The sequence below is a fragment of the Glycine max genome, chromosome 15 (genome assembly GCF_000004515.6).
Source record: "Glycine max cultivar Williams 82 chromosome 15, Glycine_max_v4.0, whole genome shotgun sequence".
Classification (NCBI taxonomy): Eukaryota; Viridiplantae; Streptophyta; class Magnoliopsida; order Fabales; family Fabaceae; genus Glycine; species Glycine max.
In genome coordinates, this window is record NC_038251.2 from 2,723,317 (window position 1) to 2,750,069 (window position 26,753).

Genomic DNA, 26,753 nt, shown 5'->3' on the forward strand with positions numbered 1-26,753 from the left:
CTTACACAAGGTCCACCTATGCTGGATCTAGTTGTATCATCAGGCTTCATCCTTGGTTTCCTTTTCTTTGGGACCAAAGTTCTTAAGGAAGGTCTCAACAACCACCATGAATTCATGGAAGGCGAAAAATTTGGGGAGAATGTCATAGAAGGGGTGGTGGCCATAGAGAAACAACAAGGGAAAAAATATTGAAACACCATCTTTGAAAATCACCTCTGACAACAATGAACAATGATTAGAGGCGTTGTTGAGAGAAAGTTGGGAGAATCTAATGTGAAATGATCTGTTAATCTATTATTAAAGTTGGGAGAATCAGAATCAATCAAATTCAACTAGAGTTGAATTTTCTATCTTGCTATCAATATCTAGTTTTCGGCTTAACTTTTGTTTCAAAATAATTTTATAAGCAAAAAAATGAAAAACTTAGGATTGAACATGAGATACAGCATCAAATGATATATTATTTTAAAGTATCAGAGACGTGAAAATCATTCAAGTCATAAAGAATTTAAATACAAGTTCTGGGCAAAATTGTTCTGGGGAACATAATGTAATTGTTCCTTTTTTTCTGTATAATGAGGTGGCAAACTTGTGAGTCTAATTAATCTCCTTTTGTACCAGGTTGCTCGCTAAGGAGTTAAGTGCTTTTAAATATTGGAACTTTAAATTTAAAGGGGGATCAATTCCATAACCTTGGAAAAGGGATGAGAATGTTAAATCACTCGCACCACCAAACAACATTTGGTGAACATAACGTAATTCTCATCCCTACATTAGATACTTTGACAGCCAAGGCAGATCTTTGCAGTCTCTCAGCGCAAAGGCAACATCATCACTGCCAAAGGGTAAAATGAAACCAGTCAAATCAATGGAACCAACATATATGTAGGTCGTAATTCGTAAATGTAGTATAGATAAGAAATTTAGGTCTAAACATATTGCCACATCGTCGCTGCTTAGTATGCTTTCGTTGAGTTTATTTCGAAGAAATAATTACTTGTTTTATTCAATTTTTTGAGAGATAAGTTATTATTTTCCTAAATTTAAGTTAAACTAAAAGAGTTTAATGTGTTAGTTAATAAACTTTTAGAATAATTATCATAAAAATCAACAAATTTCATAGATCACAAGTTATGATCAGATGATAGTGTAAAATAATTTTATAAGTAATTTTTAAAAAAAAAAGTTTAGAAAAAAAAATATTTTATTGGAAGAGTTAGTAACTTGAAAATTTTAGTTGTCTAAATTCTAAAAACATCGAAACTCATTCCTTGGTTATTGGACTACGGCTAAACATACAACTATAGTTCGCATGCAAAAGAAAGCAAAATCGTGTTCAGATCAAAACTGCAATACCCATAATCCCGTCATTTGTTTCTGTGGGATCAGCTGAAAAAATGATAGGGGTTTTGAGAACTAACCTCGGGAAATTAAGCTGCAATTTTTGCCACCTGTGCTTGGCACCTGCTTCACATAAAATAATCCTGCATTCACCAAGCCTACAGCTGCAGAAGAAAAAACAAAAGGAATAAAAACACGTCAGATTTAATAGGACATTATTAGCATGGATTGCATATACACTTGGCCTGCAGAGTTCAATATTGTCTTCCGATATCAATAATGCTATTTCGAGCAGAAAGAAAACAATAGAAGTCTTACCCAACTTGCAGGAGCGTATCATACCCAGGAAACACTTCTCCGTTGCTGGTACAGAAGCATGAAACCCTCATAGCCAACTGCATTGTAAAGTAAAACCTTACGTAAAGACGACTATACAAATCAACCTTTTGCATAGCATCGGTGAAAGGATACGACAAAACTTAGATACTCATTCATAAGACTTTTGGTGTTTTCAAATCAAAAATGGAATTTTACTTTGGTAATCTATATTAATCTTTAATGCAAACCTTCATTAATACGGATTACCGAGGTGAAACTCTAATGAAAAGGATATTGGTTAACCAATACAATGATCAAATTAGATTCTAATGAATTCTATTCGTGTAAAAAACATATATTAGAATATAAAACCTGAAGCCACCTAGAGATTTTGTAACTTAATCAAATATGCATGGCATGCATAAAAAACACTTCATGTAATGCTGTTCAAGTGAAAAGCTGGGGACTAAGGTTTAAAGGTGTGAACTCTACGGATAATCTGAATGCAAATCGAGAAAAAAATAACAGGGAGAACCTTCAGGAGCTTACCTTTTCAAAAGTGGTTTCCCCCATTCCTGTATTATAAAGCTCGTGCACCATTGCTGTCAATAAAATTTTGCTAACTCTGGAACAGCTTTTCATCATCTTCAAAAGAAAGAATGGGGTAAATGTAAGATTGGGAAAAAATGTCAGCAGTTTTCTGCCAGATAAACGAATGTATTAAAGGTGCTTGAGATTGTATCAAATAATTTAAGTTCATGCATTTTTGCGAGAAAAATCTGGCTCATATATAAAGGACAGTGATAACAATGATTTCCTATTTTACTTCTTTACTGTGTCCTATAATGACTGGTTCCTAAATTATCAGTCAAGTATGACGAACTAAAACAGCACTCATATTAACTCTAACCCACAATCATATATAACAGAATAAGGTATTCGTTCATGTTATAATCCTTAATTTAAGAAATAGATCACGTTTTCTATTTGTTAAAGTGCACATCCAAGTTACATCAGCAACATTTGTAATAATGTACTTTAATCAGAGTCAGCTTATATGTCTCAAGACTTCGTTCACTGTCTAAGCCCTATGGCATCATCTACCATTCAGTAAAAAAATGGTATCAAGAAATAATCAGCACATTGCAAATTTCAACTCACTTGAATATGAGGTGCTTGGAACATTTCTTGAATGGCTGCTTCAACATCTACCATTCCAACAAGTCCCTTTCCTAAAGAACATATGCAAATGAATTTTAGTGGGCAGAAGCACCGCCTCAAAAGTCAGAAGTAAGGAGTTCACGCATACAGTTGATGATCGTAGTTTAGACTTTAGAGTAAATAACGTAATTCAAATAATCAATGTCAGATTTGTAAATCAACATCAAGGCTGCACACCTAGCAACAGTAGAATAACAAGTCTGGAAGAAATAAGGCTAAAAAATCCGGTTCACGTGGTTTTCATAATTTCATGGTAATATCAAGCACCAGTATACATGCAATTTCTGAGCAGACCCCAAACAAACGATACTTTTTTATTGTTATGCCTATAATACAAGATGGAGCGACTGTCGTTTAAAGCACAGTGTGTACAATAAGATAAATAGCAATCATCCAACTAGCCATCACGCAATGCATTAGAAGGTCATACGCTGTTTCTTTCGTATATGATCAATGATCAATGTGATTAAAGAGTTAAGATGTAAAGTATATGCCTTCTGCAATTGCATTTTGCAAATACCATTAAAAGACAATTGACACAAAAAAGAGATATTTCTTGACATCCTAGACAATGCCAAGAAATAATATATAAAGAAAGCATGCCGTTTTACAAACAATACAAACTTTAATTGACAAAAAGTCAAAAAGCAGGAAACATTTCGTGATCCCTCCTTTCTACCATGATGACATGCAAAATTTATAAAACATGCTCATATACCTGCAGTAACACAATCAGGATTAGAAATTAGCTTCTTCATACGATAATCTGCTATTTCAGCTGCACGTCTGCATATCTCCAAAGCACGACGTGCATCTCCAGAGATTGCTGCAACCTGAATAATCAAACACCATTTTAGATGTAAACCAATGAGCTATAATACCAAAACAAGTTCCCATTGTACATGAAAGATCAGAGGAAATCAATCTTCACAATGTCATAGTACTAACCTTTCTTGAAGCAAATTCTACAGCTTGCTTTTCAAATACATCAATTCCCTTGAGGCGACTTGAAATGATTTCTTGAAGCTGCTGATAATTATATGGGCCAAAGCAAAGCCTCTGTATGCCCATTCGGCTTGATATACGAGGAAGTAACTTCTCTGGAAGATCCATAGTATTTGCTATCCCTGAATTGATAGTACTGAAGAATAAGTTTTTGCAATGCACAAAGGCATCAAATTGTTATAATCATATGGATTCTTGTTTTCCAACTATTTTAAATTACTTCAGAAAACTGGGAGATCATAATACTGAAAAAATAATTGAAAAATGCATTATCTTACCTATGACAATTAGCTTGGAATGTGGCTTAGTAGGCCAGTCAAGAATATTGTACAGAACCTGTGAAAAAAGGAAAATTCATCACAATGTGATTGCATGTTTTAAATAATGCGACCTAATGACAAGTTTCCTGTTGTAGGATTTGTAGATTACCGACTGGTTTCTGGTTACTAGAAGATCAAGTTCATCAATAAGCAAAATACATGGCCGGTCAGCCTCATCTCTGGTTTTCTTTCCTTCTACAAATCTCTCATTTAGCAAGTGGAGAGCCTTTTTCCAGCTGACCCTGTGGCCATTTAGTGCCTCATAAATAACCTGAAAGAATATCAAGACTATAAGAAAATGACCTCGGAATATCAAGACTAACTAGGCACAAGATACTATATACTTCATGAACTTTACCTTGTAAATATTCTCGGGTGATGCCAATTTCAGACCATTAATCTCCACAAAAGTGTACGGTTTGATGTTTCCTGCATCAACTTCTGACTTCAAGCTTCTCATTACTGATAGTACACTCATTGTCTGCAGTTAGACATGAATAAAAGGACTAAGAAGCAAGATTTGTTCTATGATAGAAGTTAAAGCCTCATTGGATATAGTAGACTAAAGAAACAATATAGAAGATCAACCGAGGATACCTTGCCAGTTCCCGGAACACCATGAATGTAGAGGCAACGTCCCAGACATTGATTGTCAGAAAGAGCACCATTGATGAATGCAGTTATCTCCTCCATTTCTCTAAATAAAAGCATGTTTTGATTATTAAACTTCAGAGAGATATACAAAATATTTAAAATCATTTTCAAACTTCAACATACTTATTTCTACAAGGTAAAGATTTTGGCAGTGACGCTAACAACAGTGTAGCCTTTGCTCTCTCAAGATCAGTCTGTTTGTGCGATCTTACATGCTGTGGAATTGTTTTTGTGCCTATCTTTTGAAGTCCAAAGAACTGTCCCTTCTGCAGATTCTGTATCATTTACACATTTATTTTCTGTGGGAAATCATAAATACCAAAAAAGAAAATGCTTACAAAGTGAACAATAATATTCATACTGCAGCTAAGTGATGGCTTGTTGATGGCTTAGATTGTGTATTTTTAATATTTTCTTTTTCGTATTCAACATCTTCATCTGTGTCAGAGTCTGATTCCTTGTCAACATTCCAGTCTTCGTCACTGTCATGCTCTTCACCATTCTAGCATACAAGAATAAACTCATCAATACTGGCACTGTTAAATGGTCAACTACTTTCTTTCATAAGAAGGATCTCGCTAATATTCTGACATGATTACCTCTGTTTCATTGTCAATATCAGCAAGACGTTTGAAACTGTGCCAATGGATGTCATACTCATATTCACATAAGAAAACATCATCTCCCTCATCGCTAGCTTTAGCATATTCTTTGGGGGTCATGACATGGCAATGTCTAAGGACAGATTCCATCTGCAGTAAATATGGGAGCAACATGATAAAGTAAACGAGGATAAGTTCCTAGTACATTATGCCTAACCTGAGGCTATAGAAATATTAAAAAATAACCATGAAAGCACCAATAGTTATGTTAAATTTTAGGATATAACTTTTTTACTTCATCCTATAATGTAGTCGTTAGCTGCATCAACTGTTTCATTATTATAACATCCCAATTCTCCTTTATTTGATATCTAATATAGTGGACACGAATGACAAACATATTTCCTGGAGCATGATGTTGAAATTTAATTGTTCAACTTCTTTTCTGACTACTTAAATTAACATGGGTGTGGGATTGCACGTTATGTTCTTAACTTAACGGCTAAGCAGGAAAATAGAACTTCCATTTCTTGTGATAAAAAACAATTCAAACAACCCTGGATGTAAAGGTTTTATAAGATCCGTAAAGGCAAATAAGATTTTATCATGATTGTAGATAAACTAAACTAATCAATAATTGAATCATCTATCAAAATAAGCAACCACTCTTTATTATCCATGGATATTATCTATTAAATAAGAACTAGACTTGATTTAGTATGGAAAAGAAGACTCAAGCCATCTAGATGTACCCAAAGATTTCAACCAGAAAAACTTCACACGTTAGCATTTTACTATCAACATGCAACAACCACCAAAACAGTTAACACCCAGTACCTCAATGTCAGCAAAATCATTAGTTCGATATAGCTCCCTCCTCAGGTTATGAGGTTGCCGCCCAACAGAAGTCTCTTCTGGGATTGTATACCAGCGCACCCGACACCAATAGTTGTCATCCACCTCTCTCCATATGCTAATCACATGCCCAATGGACACGAACACAATTAGGTATTGAACAAAAGAAAACGCTGCCAATCAACAACAAAAGACATGCCATACCTTTTAATACGACCAGACCACAAATCACTGGAAAGGAGCTTCTCCCTCATAGTCCTAACTAGTTTCTTACCCTTTGGAGGCTTTGGTAACTGAACTTCCATACCCATCTTACGAGCCTCGCAGAACCCACAGATCCAATCCCCTTCAGGAACATCCTTCAATGGAGGCCTCAAGCATTTCAAATGAAACCCACCCAAACAATCGTCACACTCAATCATGACCTCATCGTTTGAGGAAAAACACATCCTACACTCCTCCATTTCGGGATCTTCGTCATCGGAGCTAGCATCTTCTCTCCTCTTCACATAAACATCATCCCCCAATTCAAACTCACCTCCATCATAAACCACCTTTGTGTAATACACGCGCCTCTGAGGCAGTTTTGCACTCTTTTCACGATTCTCCGATTTCCTTCTTTTAGCTCTGGTAACAACACCCCCCTCACCCTCCCTCTTCCTCGTGGATGCCTTTTCCGATGAAGCCGGTGTTACCGGAGCAAAGGAAACTTCAATTGAGTTCTTCCCATTCTTCTTCTTCTTTGACGCATCGACGACCGGAGCTTTATTTTTATCTGAAATTTTGCTGGTTGTGGCTTTATCTTCGCCGGAATCCTGATCGACACAATCGATGGATCGTCGTATCCTCCGCTTCGGAGTTGTGAGCGAGATTTCGAGCGGTGTGTGGGGAGGCTTGGGAGCATCGAAGAGGAGGGACTTGGCGCGCGTGGATCTGCGAGGATATAGGGTTTGTGGAGTGTCGGGGGTTACAACCGGCGAGGATTTGGGATTGGATTGGGATCGGAGTTTGGGTTTGGAGGGAGTTTGAAGGAATTTGGAAGGAGTTGCAGCCATTGACGAATGGAGGATTGAGGAAGAGTGGAGCTAGCTAGGGTTTGGTGAAGGAAGGAGGGAGTGAGTGAGCAGAGCAGCAACAACAACTGCAACCGTGCTTACAACAATGAAAAATGGCGCCAAATGTTCCCTCTCCTTTTGACATCTTTGAACATTATATGTTTTTTTGGTAATGATTCTTAGGGCCACCGAGGCTTATGCATTAACGGGCCCAATCCACGCCTTTTATTTATTTATATTTCTATGTCGATTGTCGAGTGGCAAATTATGAATAATTTAGATTTAAATATTTTTGTATTTGTGAAAACCAAAAATAATATCAAGAATATATAATAATTCACTTATTTTGTTCAACCTCCTTTCTCATATTTTTTTTTCTTTTAATTCTTTAAAAAAGACTTATTAATCTTTTGTTGTTTCTCTTTTTAAAATTATTTTACATGGTCCAAAAAAAGTTATTAAATAAATAAAAGATAATAATGATTTTACAAAATTAAACTTAGTATTAATTACATTAAAATACTAAAATCATATTTAGTAAGAGTATTAGTAAAAAAATAATTAATATTACATTATAACTAAAATAAATACCAACGACATGTTTAAAAAAGGACAAATAATTCAAGAATCTAATAAAAAAACTGTGAATATATGCAAGTTTTAAACTAGTTAAAGAACTTGAAAATTCTAAGTTTACAATCTGCAAAAGTGAGAATAATGATTTGCATGTGTGACTGTGTGAGAATATTCGCCTAGGTTGGTAATTTTTTTATTAAGTATTTGAACTATTTTAAATAAATCTTTGAATTTTATTTTCAATTGAGTTTCTAAATTTCTATTTAATTTTCAATTATGTCCCTATTAGACCTAGCATGGGCTTAATAAAAAAACAAATACAAAATTTATCAAAGACCTAATTTTTTTTAAAAAAATTAAAACGTAATTTAAAATTTGGATAAATGACCAATTTCATTGTTACACTTTGCCCTCTTGACAAATTCATCCTTTTATTTTATAAATGATCAATTTAGTCCATAATTCCATTAATGTATCAACAATTTAATGTTGTTGTAAAGTTTCCTATGTCCCAATTAGCATTGAGTCCCAATGTGGAATATCCTTGATTATGTGATAAACATGTGTAAGGGATGTTTCATGCTAGTCAATAGTATTTTGGACAAAAATGTTAGTATTTTTTTAATTTCAATTTTAAAATTTACAAAAGGTAATGAGTATTTTGATAAAAAGGTTTTTCTTCATAATTTCGTGACAATACTTTATTTTGCAACGAAAAAATGACCTCTAACAAATATAACTTAATGACAAAATGATCCACAATAACATTATGAATATAAAAATGCACATGTATCATTAAACTATAAAATTTTTTTCAATACACATAACTAATACATCTTCATCATTATCAAATGGAGTCAAACCATCCTCACACCCTCTTTTGGATACCAAATAAAACATCTTTTGAAATTGACCATATCCATTACAAGCCTTACATAGATCATGTACAATCCAAACATTCATTAGGCCAATCTCCAATCAATCATAATGAGAAATCGAATGAAAAGGGTAGTCACAAACCAAAGGCCACAACCCAGTCTCTCTCTTACAAGAGGTAAAAAAGAAAGAGGATAAATGAAAGATTAGTTTTTTTTTTTTTTGTAACTTAATAAAAGATTAAAAAAACGCACATTCTCCAATTAACATTTTAGTTCATACATATCTAATATAATGTGTACCTGACATTCACTTTTCACCATGTGAATTTGTCACATTATCTTTTACATGTCACATTAGCAAAACATTAATGAAAATGAAAAAAAATCTGATGATAGGATTAAATTGTCATTATATTTATAAAATTATAGATTAAATTGATCATTTTCATAATATGAGAACTAAATTGACAATAAATGTAAAATACAAAAATCAAATTGATCATCATTTACCGTAAAAGTTGAAATCCGGCAGAGTAATCACACCTTGTTGGTTAATGATCTTACGCAAAAAGTTCTATATGTTCAACTTTGGAACAAAATTTGAGCAAAACAAATTCGATATGAAAGGGACTTTTTTTTAATCATTTGAACCTAGGTCAAATGTCACTTTTAATATTTTAAATGATGATACTATATTCTAAGGGCAAACAGTGATGTCTTCTCTCACTCGATTTTTTTTCAGAATAGCGTTTTTTTTTTACAGAAAAAAAAGACGATGCTGAATTTTTATGTTGTGGTGATGTGGTCTGCTCAACAGTTCCATTAATATATGTTATGGGTTATTGGTATCCTTCAAATCTCATTATTGTACACGGTTGAATCATTGTCTTCAATCCTAAACATGATTCAACGTTTCGAACAATGATAAATTGGTATGAATATAATAATAATTGAAAATATATAAAATAATAGTATTAAAGAAACATAATTTTATATCACTAAAAATTTTAAAAAATATATATTTTATAGGTTTTTAACACTCAAAGTATATATAAAAAATTTAAATTAAAAATATTATAATACTTATATCTAGATTTCAATGAAAACACAACACTATCTATTAAGAAAAGCAAGTTTATCTTCAGATTTTTTTTTTAAAAAAGACAAATACTAAAGTTAAATTTTCATTTTAAAAAAATCAAAACCGGCGTCATATTAAATATTTTCATTAGCTTGTTATGAACCATTTTTTCCTGGTATTTGCCGGTTTTTCTCAATGCTTGTTTAATATATTTAGACCAAATATTAGACCAATTTACCGGTTTTCCAATTGGACTAGTTAGCACGGTCCTGTACCTAAAACATGGCTAAAAATAAAATTTGATGCTAGTACCAACTTAGAAACAATCGAATGAAATTAGCTTCACATTTTCACATTAAAAGAAAAAAAACAGCCAGAGGCAACCAGTGTCTTGGGTTACCATCAAGTTCTTTTATACACCATCTAGATGTGATCTGCTTCGCTTTTCGGATATTGTTACTTCACAGTTCACAGGGGTCTTATTCTATGAGTCCAACTAGAAACATGACAAGTAGATAACAACATGTTAGAAACATAATATAGAAGTCCTTTCACGTGTCTTCACCTAATAGCAGCTGATGAGTGAAGACCCATAAATGGCTTTTTATATTCACATTTCCAACATCCACTACCCACAGATTTGAACCCAGATCACTTTAATTGTTGTTTTCTTTTTCTTCTCTATTTGTATTTTGTTCTGCTACATATATGTTCTTTCTTACTGTTAAAGTTCATTCAAACTATTTGTTTGTATAAGATTGGAGCCAATAAACCAAATAAAGAGTGAACTATTTATTGGGCTATGGAAATTATTAAAACAGTAGGTCTAGCTGATTCTTTTTTTTATCGAAAATTTAATTTATTTGTTATTTATTTCTTATCATTAGACACATGAGATAATAAACACAGTGGACCTAATACATGTCTGCAATTCCGGATAGTTAATAGCTTGTGCTATTGTATTGATTTTGAACTGCATTGCTGTTGGGAATAGTCCTTAGCATAAATCGCATCGTACCATTACAAATTGAAGATAAAGGGCATTTGCTAGTGAAGCTTGCGTGCTGTCATGTCCTTTTCTGGTGTTCCACACGTCTCTGTGGCTGATTTCTTCTCTGAATCTAGTGGTATATACGGATCCACAAAATCCTTCTCCTTATTTATTTTTTATTTATTTTACTTCTTTGTGGTATTTTCAGTATAAAGTAATAGTAATAGAAGTAGAATCAAAGATCCTTGATACAAACCTTGCCTTACCCAAGTCTAACTAGGCATATAACACATACAGAATCAAATAGAACACACTTATTTAAGCATCATAAACCTAGAAATTAACACTAGCTTGGAATCACCAATCCTTATTAGGGGCTCACTTGAAATAGATAAGTGAAGGAACATAATGCACATCAGTTACAAGCCTGAAATAGTGACCGTTTTGATTTCTTTAAGCCGAGCAGAACTAGAAGTATTCCAAGGTAGTCTAAATTGTAAGACACCTCAAGTAGTTGGAGCTTATCAAGAGTCCATGGAGGGAACCTAAACCAAAAATCAGTCAAGTAACTTCTTCTAGCCACAGCCTTATGGTGACTGAACGCATCAAAGGAGAACTTTCCATGGTACTTGCCAAACCCACATTCACCAACTCCTCCAAATGGTAGGGTATCCGCTACGTACTACACAAAGATATAGACTAGTTACCATTCAATCACAAGCAGCCTATGCATAATGCATGTGCTTATGATTATTCGACTGAAAAATGGTACAATGCAACCATACATAAATTTGTCTTACCACCCCCCCCCCCCCCCCCCTCTCTCCCTTCTGTTCTTGTTCTAATAAGCATGCCTCCACTTATATACTAGGTACAATAACAATCCCTAGAATAAGCTCTAATACTACTATAAATTTTGGACCTAACTCAAATCCACTCATATATTCTATTTTAGCATCACTAGTCAATGTGAGGTTTCAAAAAATGCCTTTATTAAATAAGATAAAGAAAGAGACAAGCAGCAGATTAATACTTGTAGAATTGCATCGTTGAATACAAGACTTCCTGATGATGTTTCAGATACCATTCTTCTCTGCAGAGTTTGGTTTTTCGTGAAGGCATAAATAGCTAAAGCTTTAGGCCTCGAGCTTATGAACTCAACACTGTCTTCAATCTTCTCCAGCTGCAAAAGCCCGGAAAATACAAATAAAACTTCAATTGCCACATTCCCGGACTATTAATGCGAAACAAAAAGTAAAATAAAATTATGCATCTTACGGTGATTATTGGAAGTACAGGGCCAAAGATTTCCTCAGCCATGACTGCTGAATCAAGTGGCGGATCCAGCAATATTGTCGGTTCAATAAATCTGTACAAAAATTGTTAGGTGATAAGATAATAATGTGAAAGAAAATTGGTCTGTCCCATTAAGGTGGGAAGTGAACTTCACAGGATCCTATGCTAAAAATGGAAAAACAACTTGGAAGCTAGCAACTAAGAAAAGAGAGTATTGGTAGCCAAAAAAATAGAGGAAAAAGAGTACTACTCACAAGTCATTTTCGTCCATTGAACCACCATAAACCACCGATTCTTTGACCCTTGGCTCAGTGAGAAGGTTCTGGAGTCTCATGAAATGATTTTTATTAACTATCCTTGCAATGCTGTTGGACGCTTTGGGGTTTTCTCCAAACATTTTCTTAATCCATTCCTTCATTAGTGTCACCTAAATAAAATAAAAAGAGTGGAGCCATGCTTCAATATCAAAATAAGAAAAGCTCAAAAAATCTTTCAAGCTTCGTACCAATGTAGAACTGAAACTCTTCTCCACAAGGACATAATCGATTGCAATGCATGCTTGCCCAGCACAAGACCCAAATTTTGCCACCAAAATTCGCTTCACAGCCACCTTGTGGTTCATTCAATAAAAGAAACATCCAGTTAGCAATTCTTTTTGTGCCACAAGTTTACTGTTTAAATATAATAATTATATAAATATGTAATCAACTTGATTTTAAGCCGCCACCACCACACAAAATAAAATAGGCTTAATGACAAAATTTATTCCGCTGTATTTTAAAATTTATTACCCAAGTTCTTAGTGTTGATTTTGATAGTTAACGGTTAAATTTTAAATGTTGATTAAATTAAAAATTTGATCAATATTTTTAAAAAAAATAAGAAATTTAAAAATGTTTAAGGAATGATTAGAATCATAAAGTGTGAGAAACACGTTCCTTTATTAATATGGTAAGTATTTATTTGAATATTTAGTGTAAAATATAATATTAATATAAGTTTTATGTAAAAATAATTTAAAATTCAAATATTATTCTTTTTTAATTTATTATTCTTTTAAATATAATATATAAGATTGAATTTTATTTTTAAATAAATTATAATATGTATATTTATATAAGTTTTATTTTTATTTTATATATTATATCTATCTTTTAAAATAATACTTGTGATTTAATGAAAATATTTTTATCTATATGAAAATATTCATGTTACATATTATAATATAGATAAAAAAAGTACTATTAATAAATCACATACATAAAATATTTTAAAATATATAAAATAATATCATTTTATTTAGTTACCTATTTTTACTATATAATTTAATTCTTTAAAAATTTTACATATTTGATTAAATAAAGTTAAGTATAAATAAAAAATAATTATAATAAATAACAAGAATATCTTAATATAGGTTAAAAATATTGTCATTAAATCACATATAAAAATATTTTAAACGATGATAAAATATTGTCATTTTATAAAATTATAATTTGTATAAAAAATATACATTAAAGATAAAATTTATATTATATTTTTATTGTATAAAATAAGTTTTGAATAATACAATAAAAATACGTAAGATTATAAAAATATAATATGTAAAATAAAAATAAAACTTATATAAGTACGTATATTTTAATTAATCCTATATATTATATTTTAAAAGATAATATATAAGATTATAAAAATATAATAAATTGAAATATTTTTTTGATTAAAAAATCATTTTAATGAAATAAATAAAAAATGAAAACAAATTTTATAATCAAGTGAATAAAATAAAATTTTAATGACAATATCTACCTCTTTGTCCCAAGAAGAAGAAAGAGAGTCAATTAGTGCTGGACATTTTCCACCTAACTCCAAAGTCACAGGCGTCAGATGCACAGCTGCTGCAGACATAACAATCCGCCCCACCCTTGCACTTCCTAGTATTGGATCATATCATACGTTAAAAAAAAATCTCATCAAAGGTTGATTTATGAGTTATGACCGAGAGTCAGGATTATGATTGAGAAATTAAGGTTAACCTGTGAAGAAAATCTTGTCCCATCTTTGCTGCAAGAGTAGCTTCCCCACTTCTGGTCCACCTTGGATGACCTTAATGGCATTATTGTCCAAGTAAGTTGGGAGGAAAGTGGCTAAAAGAGAAGAGCAAGTAGGGGACAACTCTGAAGGCTTTAGAACCACACTGTTCCCAGCAGCTACTGCTCCGATCAGTGGCTCCAAGGAAAGTCCTGTTTTATAAAACCATTAATAACACATACTTTAATATTTTAATTATTAGACTATATATATCACTTGTGGACGGGGATCTTTTAAGAGATCCTATATGCTACTTTTAGAAGAACCTTTTGAACTTAAACTTTCATTTTGAATCAACTAACCAAAGGGAAAGTTCCATGATGAGATTATGAGAACAAGACCAAGTGGCTCAGGAACTATTTCTGCACTTGAGAGCAGTGCTATTCGTGGCAGCTTTGCCTGTGACAAACATCGAAGTTAGTAATGGAATTTTAAAAAAATCTTGTTCACAAGGTCTTTGAGCAACCTCACCTCTTTCCCCGCCATCCAATTTTTCAAAGACTTGGTTGCCAAGTTTAAGGTCTTCATTAATGTTCCAAGCTGCGAGTAATCATCATGGATTAATTTAGAAACGAAAATTAAATCCCACGTAGAATTTAACAACAGGACTTGGATGATTTCATCACGTTCATTATTCACATAAAAATGATCAAATCAAACACACCTCGTCTCTAAAAGCCTCCACGTAATGCTTCCCCAAATCATGCTTGAGGGCCGTCACAATTTCTTCCTCTTTTTCCACGAGAAAATTGTGCAACCCTTTAAGCTGTGATTCTCTCCATGGTGCTTCCTTTGTTTTTCCACTCCCGTAGTATTTCCTCGTGTTCTTAAGATCTCTTTCCAAAGTTTCCACAGAGTACTCCATGTTATAAATAAAGAATTTGATGTGCCCCTAGCTACTTCACTGCGACTAGTAGTATATATACTTTCACCACCAAGATTCTATTTGGTTAACAACCGGCCGCAATAAATTGTTCTCACCGGACACGTTCTATAGAAAAAAAAATTGTGGTCAACATTGTAACTATCTTGTGCAAAAGGTTTTGATAGAAATAAAAAGAATAAATAGTCCTTTTAGATCCAATAAGTATAATTCAGTTCATAATATACATTTTTGTGAGAAAGAATGTGGGTTAAAAAATGACAATTTTTTAAGTATGATTAAGTTCATATAGAAGATTATTCTCATAGTCTGTAGGATGGAAACTTATAAGAAAATATTAATTAATCCTTAAAAATATAAAATGATAATCACATTAGTTCAAAATTAAAAAAATAGCTTAAATGATAATATTAACACATGTTGAAAGACTAAAATAAAAGTAAATAATCAAGTTTGATCATTTATTTCACATTTCAAGAATTTATTTGATATTTTTTAGGTTTAGAGACTAATATCACAATGCTCACCAAATTTAGGGACAAAAATTACCTTTTACTAGTGATAGATATAATAAATAATATGTTTGGCAAAGAAAGAAAATATTTTCACCAAATTTAGGAACAAAAATTACTTTTTACTAGTGATAGATATAATAAATAATATGTTTGACAAAAAAGAAAATAAAAAATATGTGTTTTTGTCCCTAGAAATATTTTAAAATTTAATTTGTCTCAATAAAAAAATTATTATGATTTTAATTTTTATATTTATAATCAAATAATATGTCTTTTTATTATTATTTTACATTTATTAACTAGCTTATAATTTTGTCTTAATTTTGATCTTTCCGATTTTATTCTATTTAATTAGATTTCAGTTGCTTATAATATTTAATTTACATTTTATGCAAATCACTTTGAGGATGTACTTGTTTTAAAGGGAAAAAAAATAATATATAAGAGAAAATTTTCATTTTATAATGAGAGATTCATATTTCTTATATTTTATTATATGAGGATGCATGTATTTCTGACTCTGAATTAAACACTCGAACTCCTAGAATCCAGTAGTTTCAAGGAATTGATCGTGTGGAGCAAAATAGAACTTTGAACTTTGCATTTGACTGGTCGCACAAGTAAGTTGTGTGAGTCCAGATCATGTTTTTCTGCCTTGAATTCCCTGCTCCTAAATCTTTCTATTAAGCCGAAACTATTTTTCTATTTCGGTACTGATATCAAATAGTTCAATGAAAACCGACTTCTCAAATTATGGTGTACAACAATCAAGAACTGCCAAGATTTCCTCCAAACGCTATGATTGATTGCTTCTTATTAGTTTTGAATTGTCAATCACTCAATCGTACTACTATAATTACTACTATATTTAATATTCACTTTTGTAGTTGTATATGTACTAAAAAATTAATTCCGTGCTTTCAAACTTCAATTGAACTCCAATCACTATTAACGTGCAGAATAAACGAAGTTTAATCATCATAATTTAACAGTGGTGAATTACATAAAAGTTCATTTTGATTTTAAAAAAATTAATGTTTTCTATTGAATTTAAATTCTCAAAACATCTTTTTTAAATAGCATTGTTAGATGTTAAATCAAAACTCTTTTCAACAATCTCTCTAGTTTCTGTATATACTAGATTTGTGTCTCTTTATATTTTTTTTTAAATAAAATAAAATAAAAGTGAGATGATGGAGATTAGTGGGGTGATTTTTTTTTATGTGTAATTAAAATATAATAATTCATTGTGTTATTTATAATATTAGTTAAAGAATAAAATACTTCAAAAACATGAAAAATAAATGTGGATATCACTATTGGAAAAGAGATAAATGGAGATAAAAATATAAATATTATAGGATTTAACTATGATGTGATAAAAAAAAGATTAAAAAAATAGACATTTATGAAATTTCTGAAATAAAAAGATGTTAAAGCATGTTACTCTATCACTAATAATAACTAGAAGAAAGATGGTGGAGGTGAAATAAAAATAATTAATATGAAAGGTTAAAATTGAAGGTAATAAAATAGTTTACATAATCAATTAAATAAAAAAGGTCCAAATAAATAATTAAATGTGGAAACAAAATATAGTATATTTTTATTATTGATTATTAATTATAGATATTATAGATAAATTTCACAATGAAAACGAAAACATCTTTATAAATTCCCTAGTCTCTGTATATGCTAGATTTGTGTCTTTTTATAATTTTTCAAAAATAAAATAAAATAAAAGTAGATGATGGAGGTTAAATGTGAGTGCAGTCGTTAGTGGTGTGACTTTTTTTATATGTGTAATTTATAATACTATTAGGTAATAATGAATAAAATAGTTCAAAGAAAAAAGAAAAGTGGATATCACTATTAAAAAAAATAAACGAACACCTACAATGTTATCAGACCCTTGGTGAAAGAAAAAAAAAAACAGATAAAAATATAAATATTATAAAATGTATGATGAGATAAGAAGATAGATAAAGATAAATGAGAAATATTTGCGCAGTGTCTAAATTAAAAAGATGTCCAAATATTATTATTATTAATAACTAGAAAAAAAACGTGGAGGTGAAATAAAAATAATTGAGATATGAGAGGTTAAAACTTAACGTGGTAAAATAGTTTGCAGAATTAATTAAATAAAAGAAGATCAGGATAAATGATTAAATGTGGAAACTAAAATATAATGTCATTTTTATTATTGATTACTGATTATTAATTATAGATAAATCTCACAATGAAAATGAAAACCGCACGGTTAAATAATTTGAGTCTTACCAAAGATTTAGGCCACTACATTACTGTCGTCCTTATTGCATTTAATTATGATGTCTTTTTACCGAGCATATATGAAATTATGAATGAGCTTTTCGCACCCATTTGCACCTAACCAAATTAAATGAATGGTTAATGGTCAATTTGAACTTGAGTCTCTGTCCTCAACACGAACAAAGTCGGTGTGGGAACTGCGAAGGAATTATATAAAATATATTTTTTGAGAAATTGATAAAGGTTTTATTTAAAATATTTAATTAATATTATTAGATATATCAAACTTGGATGTTAATATATATGATATGATTATGAAAGCACACTTTATCAAATAAAAACATATATTTAGCTAGATATAATGAATAACATATTAAAAACATTTAATATTACTTTTGATCGATTATATTTTACAATTATTTTATTTGAATACATTTTTAAAAAATTTCATTCTAATACTTAAAAACATTAATGTCCTATTAACATTTGAATTTTAAAACAATTAATTAACATAATAACAACTAAAAATGAACACTATCATTATTTTATTTTAACAATTATTAGCCACTAAACAAGATTCAGATCAACCTTCCACCCAAATTCTTCACTTTACGGTTCAACATGGTGCTGTGTCAAGCCAATGGCGACAACCACTTTACTAAAACATAAATTTGGATAGGAGTTTTGGATCTTGATCGGAGGGGATCGATGAATTGTGTTTTACTGTTATTATGTTAATTAATTATTTTAAAATAAAGATACTGTGATTATGTTAATTGGTGATTGTTGCACAAACAATAATAATTAAATAAATAAGTAAATAGAAATTAGAATTTTTATGCAAATTAGCTTGTGTTGAGGTTAAACATGTCAAGAGAACCAGAATTTGCACCTTTTGAACTACCTAAATAGTATCCACAATATTATACAAGCGACAATAATTCTTCACCTCTTCCCCAGGTTTCCTCCATCTCCGTTTTCCATAAACTTTGACCAAATAAGCCTTGCAATTCTCTTTTACTTATACAACTGCCGTATATATAAAAGTATTTGTCTAAATGTAAAATTTTTTTAAAAAATTCTTTAATTTTAAAAATATTTAAGTCAATTTAATTTTTAAAGAAAAAAATTTACCAAATATTTTTTAAAGATTAAAAATGTGAATTATTTTAATCCTCAATATACTTTTATTAACAATTTTAAATTATTAGTTTAAGATAGAGTTTAATTTTCATATACTATTAGTTTAGTATATCAATTATTTAGAAATCATACTACTTGTGTCTTTTAATAATAGTTTTTTTTTCAAAAAAAAATTATTGTTACAAAATATAATAATCTTATCATATATAATAATTCATAATTAGACAACATAAAAAACTTACAATAAAAGTACACTCTATCTAGTTAAGTTCTTTAAGTTATTAATAACGCTTAAGAGATTAATTTGATATATTTTTCAAAGATTAATTATGTATTAAAAATTAAAAAACAATTAAAGAAATTCCTTTTAGATATCTACTCATTAAAAAATATTTCTTGAAATCTACATGGATTAAGTTTGGCAAAAATGATTAATCTCCTACAATTATAAAGCAAGGTTTGAATTCTCGTCGTACGGCCGGAATGCCTATGTGTCTATTATTATATTTAGGGGCCGTATGTTAATAGAAAAAAAAAATTGATTTTTCGGGAATCACATGTAAGTTGAGAAACTTCTTTTTTCCATGTTTGTTAAATATTTTAAAATTAACATTTTTTAGAAAAGATGTTTTTAATTAGTTTTTCACGCAAAAAATTTTTGAGGTGGTTGGGAATCTTATACTTTTTTGAGTTTTATTTTACTTTTATTACCTAAAAACACAAGGTTATTTTCTATTAAATTATATAATATGATTAATAATTAAAATAATCCATAAAGTATATGCATAACTCTTTAATTTTTAAGAAATTTATCTAAAAAATTATAATCACATAAATTTTATTTACTCCCAAAAATATGATGTACAGTATTCATGATTAACAGGAATCATGATATGTGGGTAAAAATTAAATTTCTCTCTTATAAAATACTTCATGGTACCCAACCACGAAAAAGTTGTCCTACCAGGTTTATTCTCTCTATATATATTCACGAAATAATCGTGCTCTACCATATTCATCATACAGTTATCATGGCCAAATGAAATGAGGAAAAGTGAGCAGCCGACAGCATTGCTAAAATTAATTATAACAAACCCTAAATTTTTATCCAAACTCCAAACTGTCCGGTTGCTGGGTTACCAAACCTTACAAAATCCATTTCCTTGTCACAGAGATGAAAAGACTGAAAAGAGAGATAACTAATGCATAAACACTTTTTATCTGTATATTAAAAGAGGGGGTTAATACTTAATACCTTAACCTCTCGTATGGAATGAGAAATAAATTGTGGGACAACCCTTCATTTAACAAAGGACCTCCTGAGCGTGATTGATATCCATTTTTTTCTCTCATACATGATAATATTGATTGATATCCTTTTCATTCACAAATTTGCCCCCACTAGGTTTACTTGTTTCATCCGCAATGTCACAAAAGAAGAGTTTGCTTGTATCATATTAGACGTTTTTTTTTATTGAATCAATTTCAATGGGATATACATTATATTTGTGCATTCTTTCTGTCATCAAATTATTGGTGGAAAAAGAGGAGTCTGCTTTTGTATATATGTTTACAATCGTTAATTACAAATTTATAATTAAATTTGTGATAAAAAAAACACATATAACAAAATTATTAAAATATCAACAAAATATTTCATTTTATTTCAGTAATATTTTACGGCGAACATAACTATTAATAGCTAAAATGAAAATTTACTTTATCAACAATAATATAAAAAATACTTGAAAACTATGCTTAAAATCTGTTCAATTGCCGTGTGCACATAAGCACATTCAGTCTGTGCCATTTACTGTCAGTACTTAGACTAAGTGCTTGTCCGGGAAAAGAAAATTATCCCAATAGCCTTTTACAGATACCCTGTTGTTCTGCTTAATGGACATAAAACTCTTCACTTTTATACAATTACAAGATGCAAGATATCAATTCCTCCTGAAAACATGCATCAAACATACTAAATCACATAAGTTCTTCTCTTAATGTTTTTTATTTCTATTTATTTCCCTCTTTTTGTTATACCATATTACTTATCACATTTTCACCTTTATCTCTTATATCTCTTTTCTCTTACTCTTTCTAAGTATATATTGACATGAGTCTCTTTTCTCTTACTCTTTCTAAGTATATATTGACATGAGTGTCCATGAATATTTTGTGTTTCTAGATACTTATTAGGCTATTACTCGACACTTTTAAAGATTCTTGATTCTTTCGTATAGCTTTCTTGACCTCTTGCTGAATGGAGAGCCTATCTTTGCTCATCTAGATTCCTTTATGCTAACCAGTTAACCAAAGCTCAAGCACTTGTTAGCAAGACCTTTTCTCAATTAGTATATACTAATAACTCCCCCGTTTTTCCAAGTCCTTAATTTTTCTAGCTCTTTTGTTTGAATGATGTAAACAAAACGTTCCTTATATGCCACCTGCTCTTTAGGCATAGGCCGTTACTATGGTGGTTGCATTTTCTTACTAGGTTTGGAAAGGAAACGTAAGGTTGGTAGGACCCGTCTTATCTAACTAAACTCATGCTTGCTTATTTCTGAGGTAATCAACACAGACGGGGCTAAGCTTTGAAGAGAGAACAGTGCAGAGAAAGCATATATAGAAAAGCCCAAGGCCTTTTTGAAGTTTAATATACTTTTCTTAGAGCAGAAAACTAAGAACCTGTGCAAAAATTTTAAATAAGTATTTATAAAAAAAAACTAAAGAGATAAAGTGAATCAATTTTTTTATAAATTAAAATTAATTCATAGAGAAGTTAATTAAAGAAGTTTTTTCAAAAAAACTGAAGTGCATAAAAAAATGTTATTTTCTTAATTTACTGAAATGATTAATTTTGTAAGTTGACCGAAGTTAAGGCCAAAAATATATATTTGAAGGTAATTATTAATTTATGAAAGTTTAAGTGTAACTTAAAAAACTGGGCCATTTTTTATAATGTGAATTTATGTGTGGTATTGGGCAAGTTTTTGTAGTTAATTAGGGGTCTTTAACTTACCTTCTAGAGCCTATATATTATTACCATAACTGTGATTAATCATTATATTATTTGAAGTCAAAGTAATATAATGTGTTGGTAGCGATATAAATTGGAACTCTGCGGTGGACCAATGGTAATATTCCCCCCTTCCTTTATTTTGTAACTTTATCTATTCTACCTACACCCAATCAAATCCAGCAATGCCACATTTCTATAAGTACATGATTTGATGACCGAATATAGCATTCTTCTTTCCTGTTTGCCCATTTAATTTGGTCCCTCTAAAGGGATGCCACTTTATTAAATTGATCGAAGCTTTAACTTTTTCTTGTGCGATCTTGAAGCTTTTTGAGGATAAAAAAGAACAATCATAATAAACATCTATAGAATGAATGAATATGCAAAGGGCTTCCATTATCATTTATTCAAATTTATTCTCCTTCTACTGATGAAGGAGTGGATCTACTTTACTCGATAAGGATAAGGATTTCGGGTGTTTCATAATTTTGATACCTTCCAATTTAGTGCTTTTGGCAATTCTACATTGGTGGAGTTAATTTCAATTTATCTTATGGTTCTTCATTTCAACGTGGAAACCCTCAATTCACCACTTTAATTAACTGTCACACAAATTAAGTCTCCATATAACAGATTTATTAGATGTGTTTCACAAACTAGGGTAAAGTAGGCAAGTAGCCCACATGCTAGATGAGAAAAATAACCTGATTGACATGACATTCTTCATAGCTACGTGGGTGAAAATGTAATAACAACCAAAAACAAAGTAGATTTTGGTCTCCCCCATTCAAGTTTGTTTTGCAGCTTGCAACTCTGCACGAATTAAATTGTCAATACATTTTGTCCTTGCATTAAAAAGATGGTCTGGAAAGTCAATGATCTGTTGCACCATTTCTTTCTTAATTTCTTACTTTTTCTCACATGATTCACCTTTGTTTGGAAAATAATGTGCATGACAAAAACAGGGAAGGCTTAAAGTACACCACTTCCTTCAATCACAATTTAATTATATACCCCTTTTGATTACTATTTAATAAGTTATCAGCCTCTGCTAATTAAATTACATTTGCTTTATACATGTACATGTACGTGTTAATCAACTTAGGTTGGTAATCCATAACCGTACTTAATTGGAGTAAACTACCGATTATACAAATGTCTGAGTAACCTTATTATTTAATTTGGTTAGTGAAAGTAGCAGTTCTATACATGTAATTGGAATTAGCTTAATAATAAAGCTCCAAAGTTTTGTAATTTAAGTATCAGGGAAAAGAAGGCCTGTATATATAATATATCGATTCACACATATTTGAGTCTGTTTTACTTTTTCTTTTTATCTGGTTGCAACATAAGCATGTGGATCTTATGCTCAAAATATTAAACGAACATAATACATATATATATGCAGGCGGCATTCATTATTGTGGCCGTCCTAGCTTTCATTCATTATTCTTATATTTGTTCCATATATATCTTAAACTAGGGGGAGAAAAGAGATTATGTGAAGTGGAAGCAAATAACTTGGCTTGGTTATAAAACAAACTCGTATATACGTTTAACATTATATATATATATATATATATATATATATATTTAGTCTGGCACCTTATGATTCATGTGTGTCATGATAACCTTGTAAGTGAAGAAAAATTAGAAAAGAAAAAAGACAAGGCCATGGAGTCAAAGACAAGACGACCACCTATCTTTCTCAATCCCTTAGGTCCCTCTCCAAACCGTTTTCTACTAGGCTCGTCAACCAACCTACCTCTCTCTCTCTCTCACTCACTCTTCCCTATTTTGTAAGCAAACCCCATAACCATCACCATCATCATCATGGTCATCATTAATTGCCTCCCCATGAAGCTTCTTTCTAATCTTTCTCTGACTTTATAAAGCTTCTCCTTGTGTACATATCAAATTAACCAGTTGGGAGAGGAAGTTGCCCTTGAGAGGAAGTACAACCATGAGGAAGCCAGAGGCGAGTAATAATAATACTAAAAACAACAACAACAATAGCAAGAAGCTTAGAAAGGGGTTGTGGTCACCTGAAGAAGATGACAAGCTCATGAACTACATGCTAAACCATGGACAAGGGTGTTGGAGCGATGTGGGCAAGAAATGCTGGCCTCCAAAGGTGTGGCAAAAGTTGTCGCCTTCGATGGATCAATTACTTGAGGCCTGATCTTAAGAGAGGTGCATTCTCACCCCAAGAAGAGGAACTCATCATCCACTTCCATTCCCTTCTTGGAAACAGGTTCATCTTATATATATGATCATTTCCACTCCATCACCCTTATATTATGATATAAGTTTATCCATAATCTTCATTACCAATTATTAATTCTATAGATCCATGCATCATTAACATCAAGAAGAACAGATAATTAGACAGTAGTGCTTTATTGCAGGTAGTAAGTATATCATGATAATGCTTTTCAAGGTTTTATTTCTTTAAAGAACTCATGATATACACACTATATAAAAATGCAATTTTATCTTTAAAGGTATGCCATTCCTGTAAGAGTGATAGAATTCTAAAATGAAAAATGAATTCTAAACTGGCATTATTTTAGGAGAGTTATATTAATTTTTAATTAAATTAGCATACTAGAGAATACAGATTTTCTAAGATATCTTAATTAGTTCAATTTTTTTAATTGCGAAAAACCAAATTCCAGAGAACTGCTACACACCTACGCCTAATCATACACATAATTAAAAAATTTATTTGCACACTATTTTTGTTATACATTCTTACATCATTAATTTTTATAGGCATTAAAATAAAAGTAAAAACACATTTTTAACACATATTTTCTTTCCCCCTCAAAATAGTTAGGTTTAACAAAAGACAAAAAAAAAGAGTGATAATATATAAACACTTTCATTATATACTCTATCAATAATGTAAAATGTTATTTTTCTTCATGTTTCTTCTATTACATTAGATTACTTTATTATACTTTTATATTTTTCTCTTTCCTCCCTAAATATTAACTAGATATCAGTGTCTACCGATCTTTTTTCCTAAAAAGGTGCTTAAGAATTATTTCTCAGTAGAAATGAAACTGTTAAATAGCCATTCACTTTTTCTTGTATTTCCTTTTTTTTTCATTTTCTTTCTATATCTCTCTTTTCTGTTCTTTTTTTTTCATTCACATCTCTTATCACTTTCTTTTTCTTTACATCCCTCTATCTCTTCCTCCCATCTTATAAATTTATATTGCATTGGTCACTTTTCCAGTCCTTTTTATCCATTCTCTCTCTTTATACACCCAAAATACAAAATGTAGTGTAGTTTTATCAGGTTCAATTCTTTTCCATATACTACTGACTAATATTTAATTAATAATATATCCATCGCTTCCAAAGGATGTAGAAAATTTAGGAAGATAGACAGTTTTCATATGTCGAAATCTAGATTTCCTTAGTCCAACACACGGTACACATATTTTGAAGTTCAAATAACAGCAGCGTATATGAATACACTCACTCACGCGCAAAACAAGAACTTCGAGTTGAAGGCACTCCATATATCTATATTATTATTATTATCGTTTTTTATTAATTTCCCTGCAAAGCAATATTCCTTTCTATATATATAGCTATCAACAGAAAGAAACACGTAGACATGATGAGTTTCAAGTTAATTTTGTGCTACATATATATATGTGCAATATTCATTGACCAGATATTTTTCTATGTATGTTTCACTTTTGAAGATGGTCTCAAATAGCGGCGCGTTTGCCTGGGCGAACCGACAATGAAATAAAAAACTTTTGGAATTCGACGATAAAGAAAAGACTCAGGAATATGTCTTCCACGACCACCACAACCTCACCCTCACCCTCATCAAATGCAAGCGAGACCTCAATATCCGAGCCTAGTAATAAAGACCTCAACATGGGAGGGTTTATTTCCACACAACATAATCAACACGCAGGCTTTGTTCCTATGTTCGGTTCATCTCCATCACCATCAATAATGCAAACCGGTACAGTTTTCAATACCTTGATTGACAGATTGCCTATGCTGGAGCATGGACTAAACATGCCAGCTTCTGGAGGGTACTTCGAAGGCACAGGTATTCCTTGCTTTTCGCAAAGTGAAGTTAACAAATTAGGTTCTTGTTATTTAGAAAACGGAGTATTTGGGAGAAGTGTAAATATCGGGGTAGAAGGGGATATGTTTGTTCCTCCCCTAGAGAATGCTACATGCAGCAGGAGAGAAACAACTAACAGCAGTTACTTTGACGATGACATAAATAGTATTCTTAATAACTGCAACATTGGCATAGGTGAAAATAAGGCTCATGATGGGGTGGAGAATTTGTTTCAACAAGAGTTAGCCACTGCCACTGCCACAGGAGAATGGGACTTTGAGGAGTTGATGAAATTAGATGTTTCCTCCTTTCCGTTTCTTGATTTTTCATACTGACCAATGAGCCAATTTTAATGGTTTTCCTCCAGAACCTAGATTTGCAGGCACACTGCATGGTGATGTCCATAGAGCCTTGTATAATAGTATACTGGTATTTTTTGCCCTTATACTCACAAGTTAACAAGCTAGCAGGTATATAGGCCTCAAATAAAAGTCCAATATATATATATATATATATATTCTTGGGTATCCATT

The 26,753-nt window shown here is 31.1% G+C and overlaps 3 protein-coding genes and 1 non-coding gene across 4 annotated transcripts; 1 reads left to right on the forward strand and 3 right to left on the reverse strand.

The window, feature by feature from the left end:
* Window positions 1-441: 441 nt before the first annotated feature.
* Window positions 442-7,508, reverse strand: LOC100814940 (origin of replication complex subunit 1A). Its single transcript, XM_006597196.4, has 16 exons — window positions 6,521-7,508; window positions 6,299-6,434; window positions 5,459-5,611; window positions 5,221-5,361; window positions 4,983-5,134; window positions 4,803-4,902; window positions 4,564-4,686; window positions 4,315-4,476; window positions 4,164-4,221; window positions 3,829-4,007; window positions 3,599-3,713; window positions 2,821-2,891; window positions 2,209-2,304; window positions 1,660-1,736; window positions 1,422-1,505; window positions 442-835 (listed from the first exon to the last, which is right to left on the reverse strand). The coding sequence occupies exons 1-16, from the start codon at window positions 7,369-7,371 to the stop codon at window positions 769-771; spliced, it is 2,565 nt and encodes an 854-aa protein (XP_006597259.1). The 5' UTR covers window positions 7,372-7,508; the 3' UTR covers window positions 442-768.
* LOC112999660 (small nucleolar RNA snoR28) lies at window positions 5,474-5,551 on the reverse strand. Its single transcript, XR_003264870.1, has one exon. It is a non-coding gene; the product is annotated as a small nucleolar RNA snoR28 (small nucleolar RNA).
* A 3,323-nt stretch (window positions 7,509-10,831) lies between the features above and the next one.
* On the reverse strand, window positions 10,832-15,178 carry ALDH3J4 (aldehyde dehydrogenase family 3 member J4). The gene is made up of 10 exons (NM_001367175.1): window positions 14,949-15,178; window positions 14,756-14,824; window positions 14,587-14,683; window positions 14,230-14,436; window positions 14,003-14,127; window positions 12,699-12,803; window positions 12,448-12,620; window positions 12,176-12,266; window positions 11,931-12,080; window positions 10,832-11,579 (listed from the first exon to the last, which is right to left on the reverse strand). Exons 1-10 carry the CDS (start codon window positions 15,147-15,149, stop codon window positions 11,313-11,315), a joined length of 1,485 nt encoding a protein of 494 aa, NP_001354104.1. The 5' UTR covers window positions 15,150-15,178; the 3' UTR covers window positions 10,832-11,312.
* Window positions 15,179-24,157: 8,979 nt separating this feature from the next.
* Window positions 24,158-26,731, forward strand: MYB82 (MYB transcription factor MYB82). The gene is given in 3 exon segments (NM_001248846.1): window positions 24,158-24,227; window positions 24,229-24,372; window positions 25,841-26,731. Coding segments are annotated over 3 exon segments (903 nt in total). The 5' UTR covers window positions 24,158-24,183; the 3' UTR covers window positions 26,556-26,731.
* The last annotated feature ends 22 nt before the right edge of the window (window positions 26,732-26,753 follow it).

Bases quoted from the DNA above. Each gene is read 5' to 3' on its own strand.
- ALDH3J4 (NM_001367175.1), bottom strand. From the start codon at position 15,149: ATGGAGTACTCTGTGGAAACTTTGGAAAGAGATCTTAAGAACACGAGG. The intron at 12,804-14,002 runs GTAGATATTGTC...ATGAACCACAAG, and splicing joins CTTCTTCTTGGGACAAAGAG to GTGGCTGTGAAGCGAATTTT. The intron at 12,081-12,175 runs GTAAGATGCATA...GGGCTTTTGCAG, and splicing joins CTGTACTTCCAATAATCACC to CTGGAGAAGATTGAAGACAG.
- LOC100814940 (XM_006597196.4), bottom strand. From the start codon at position 7,371: ATGGCTGCAACTCCTTCCAAATTCCTTCAAACTCCCTCCAAACCCAAA. The intron at 4,687-4,802 runs GTATCCTCGGTT...GTCTAACTGCAG, and splicing joins GTGTTCCGGGAACTGGCAAG to ACAATGAGTGTACTATCAGT. The intron at 1,737-2,208 runs GTAAGCTCCTGA...TTTACAATGCAG, and splicing joins GGGAAACCACTTTTGAAAAG to TTGGCTATGAGGGTTTCATG.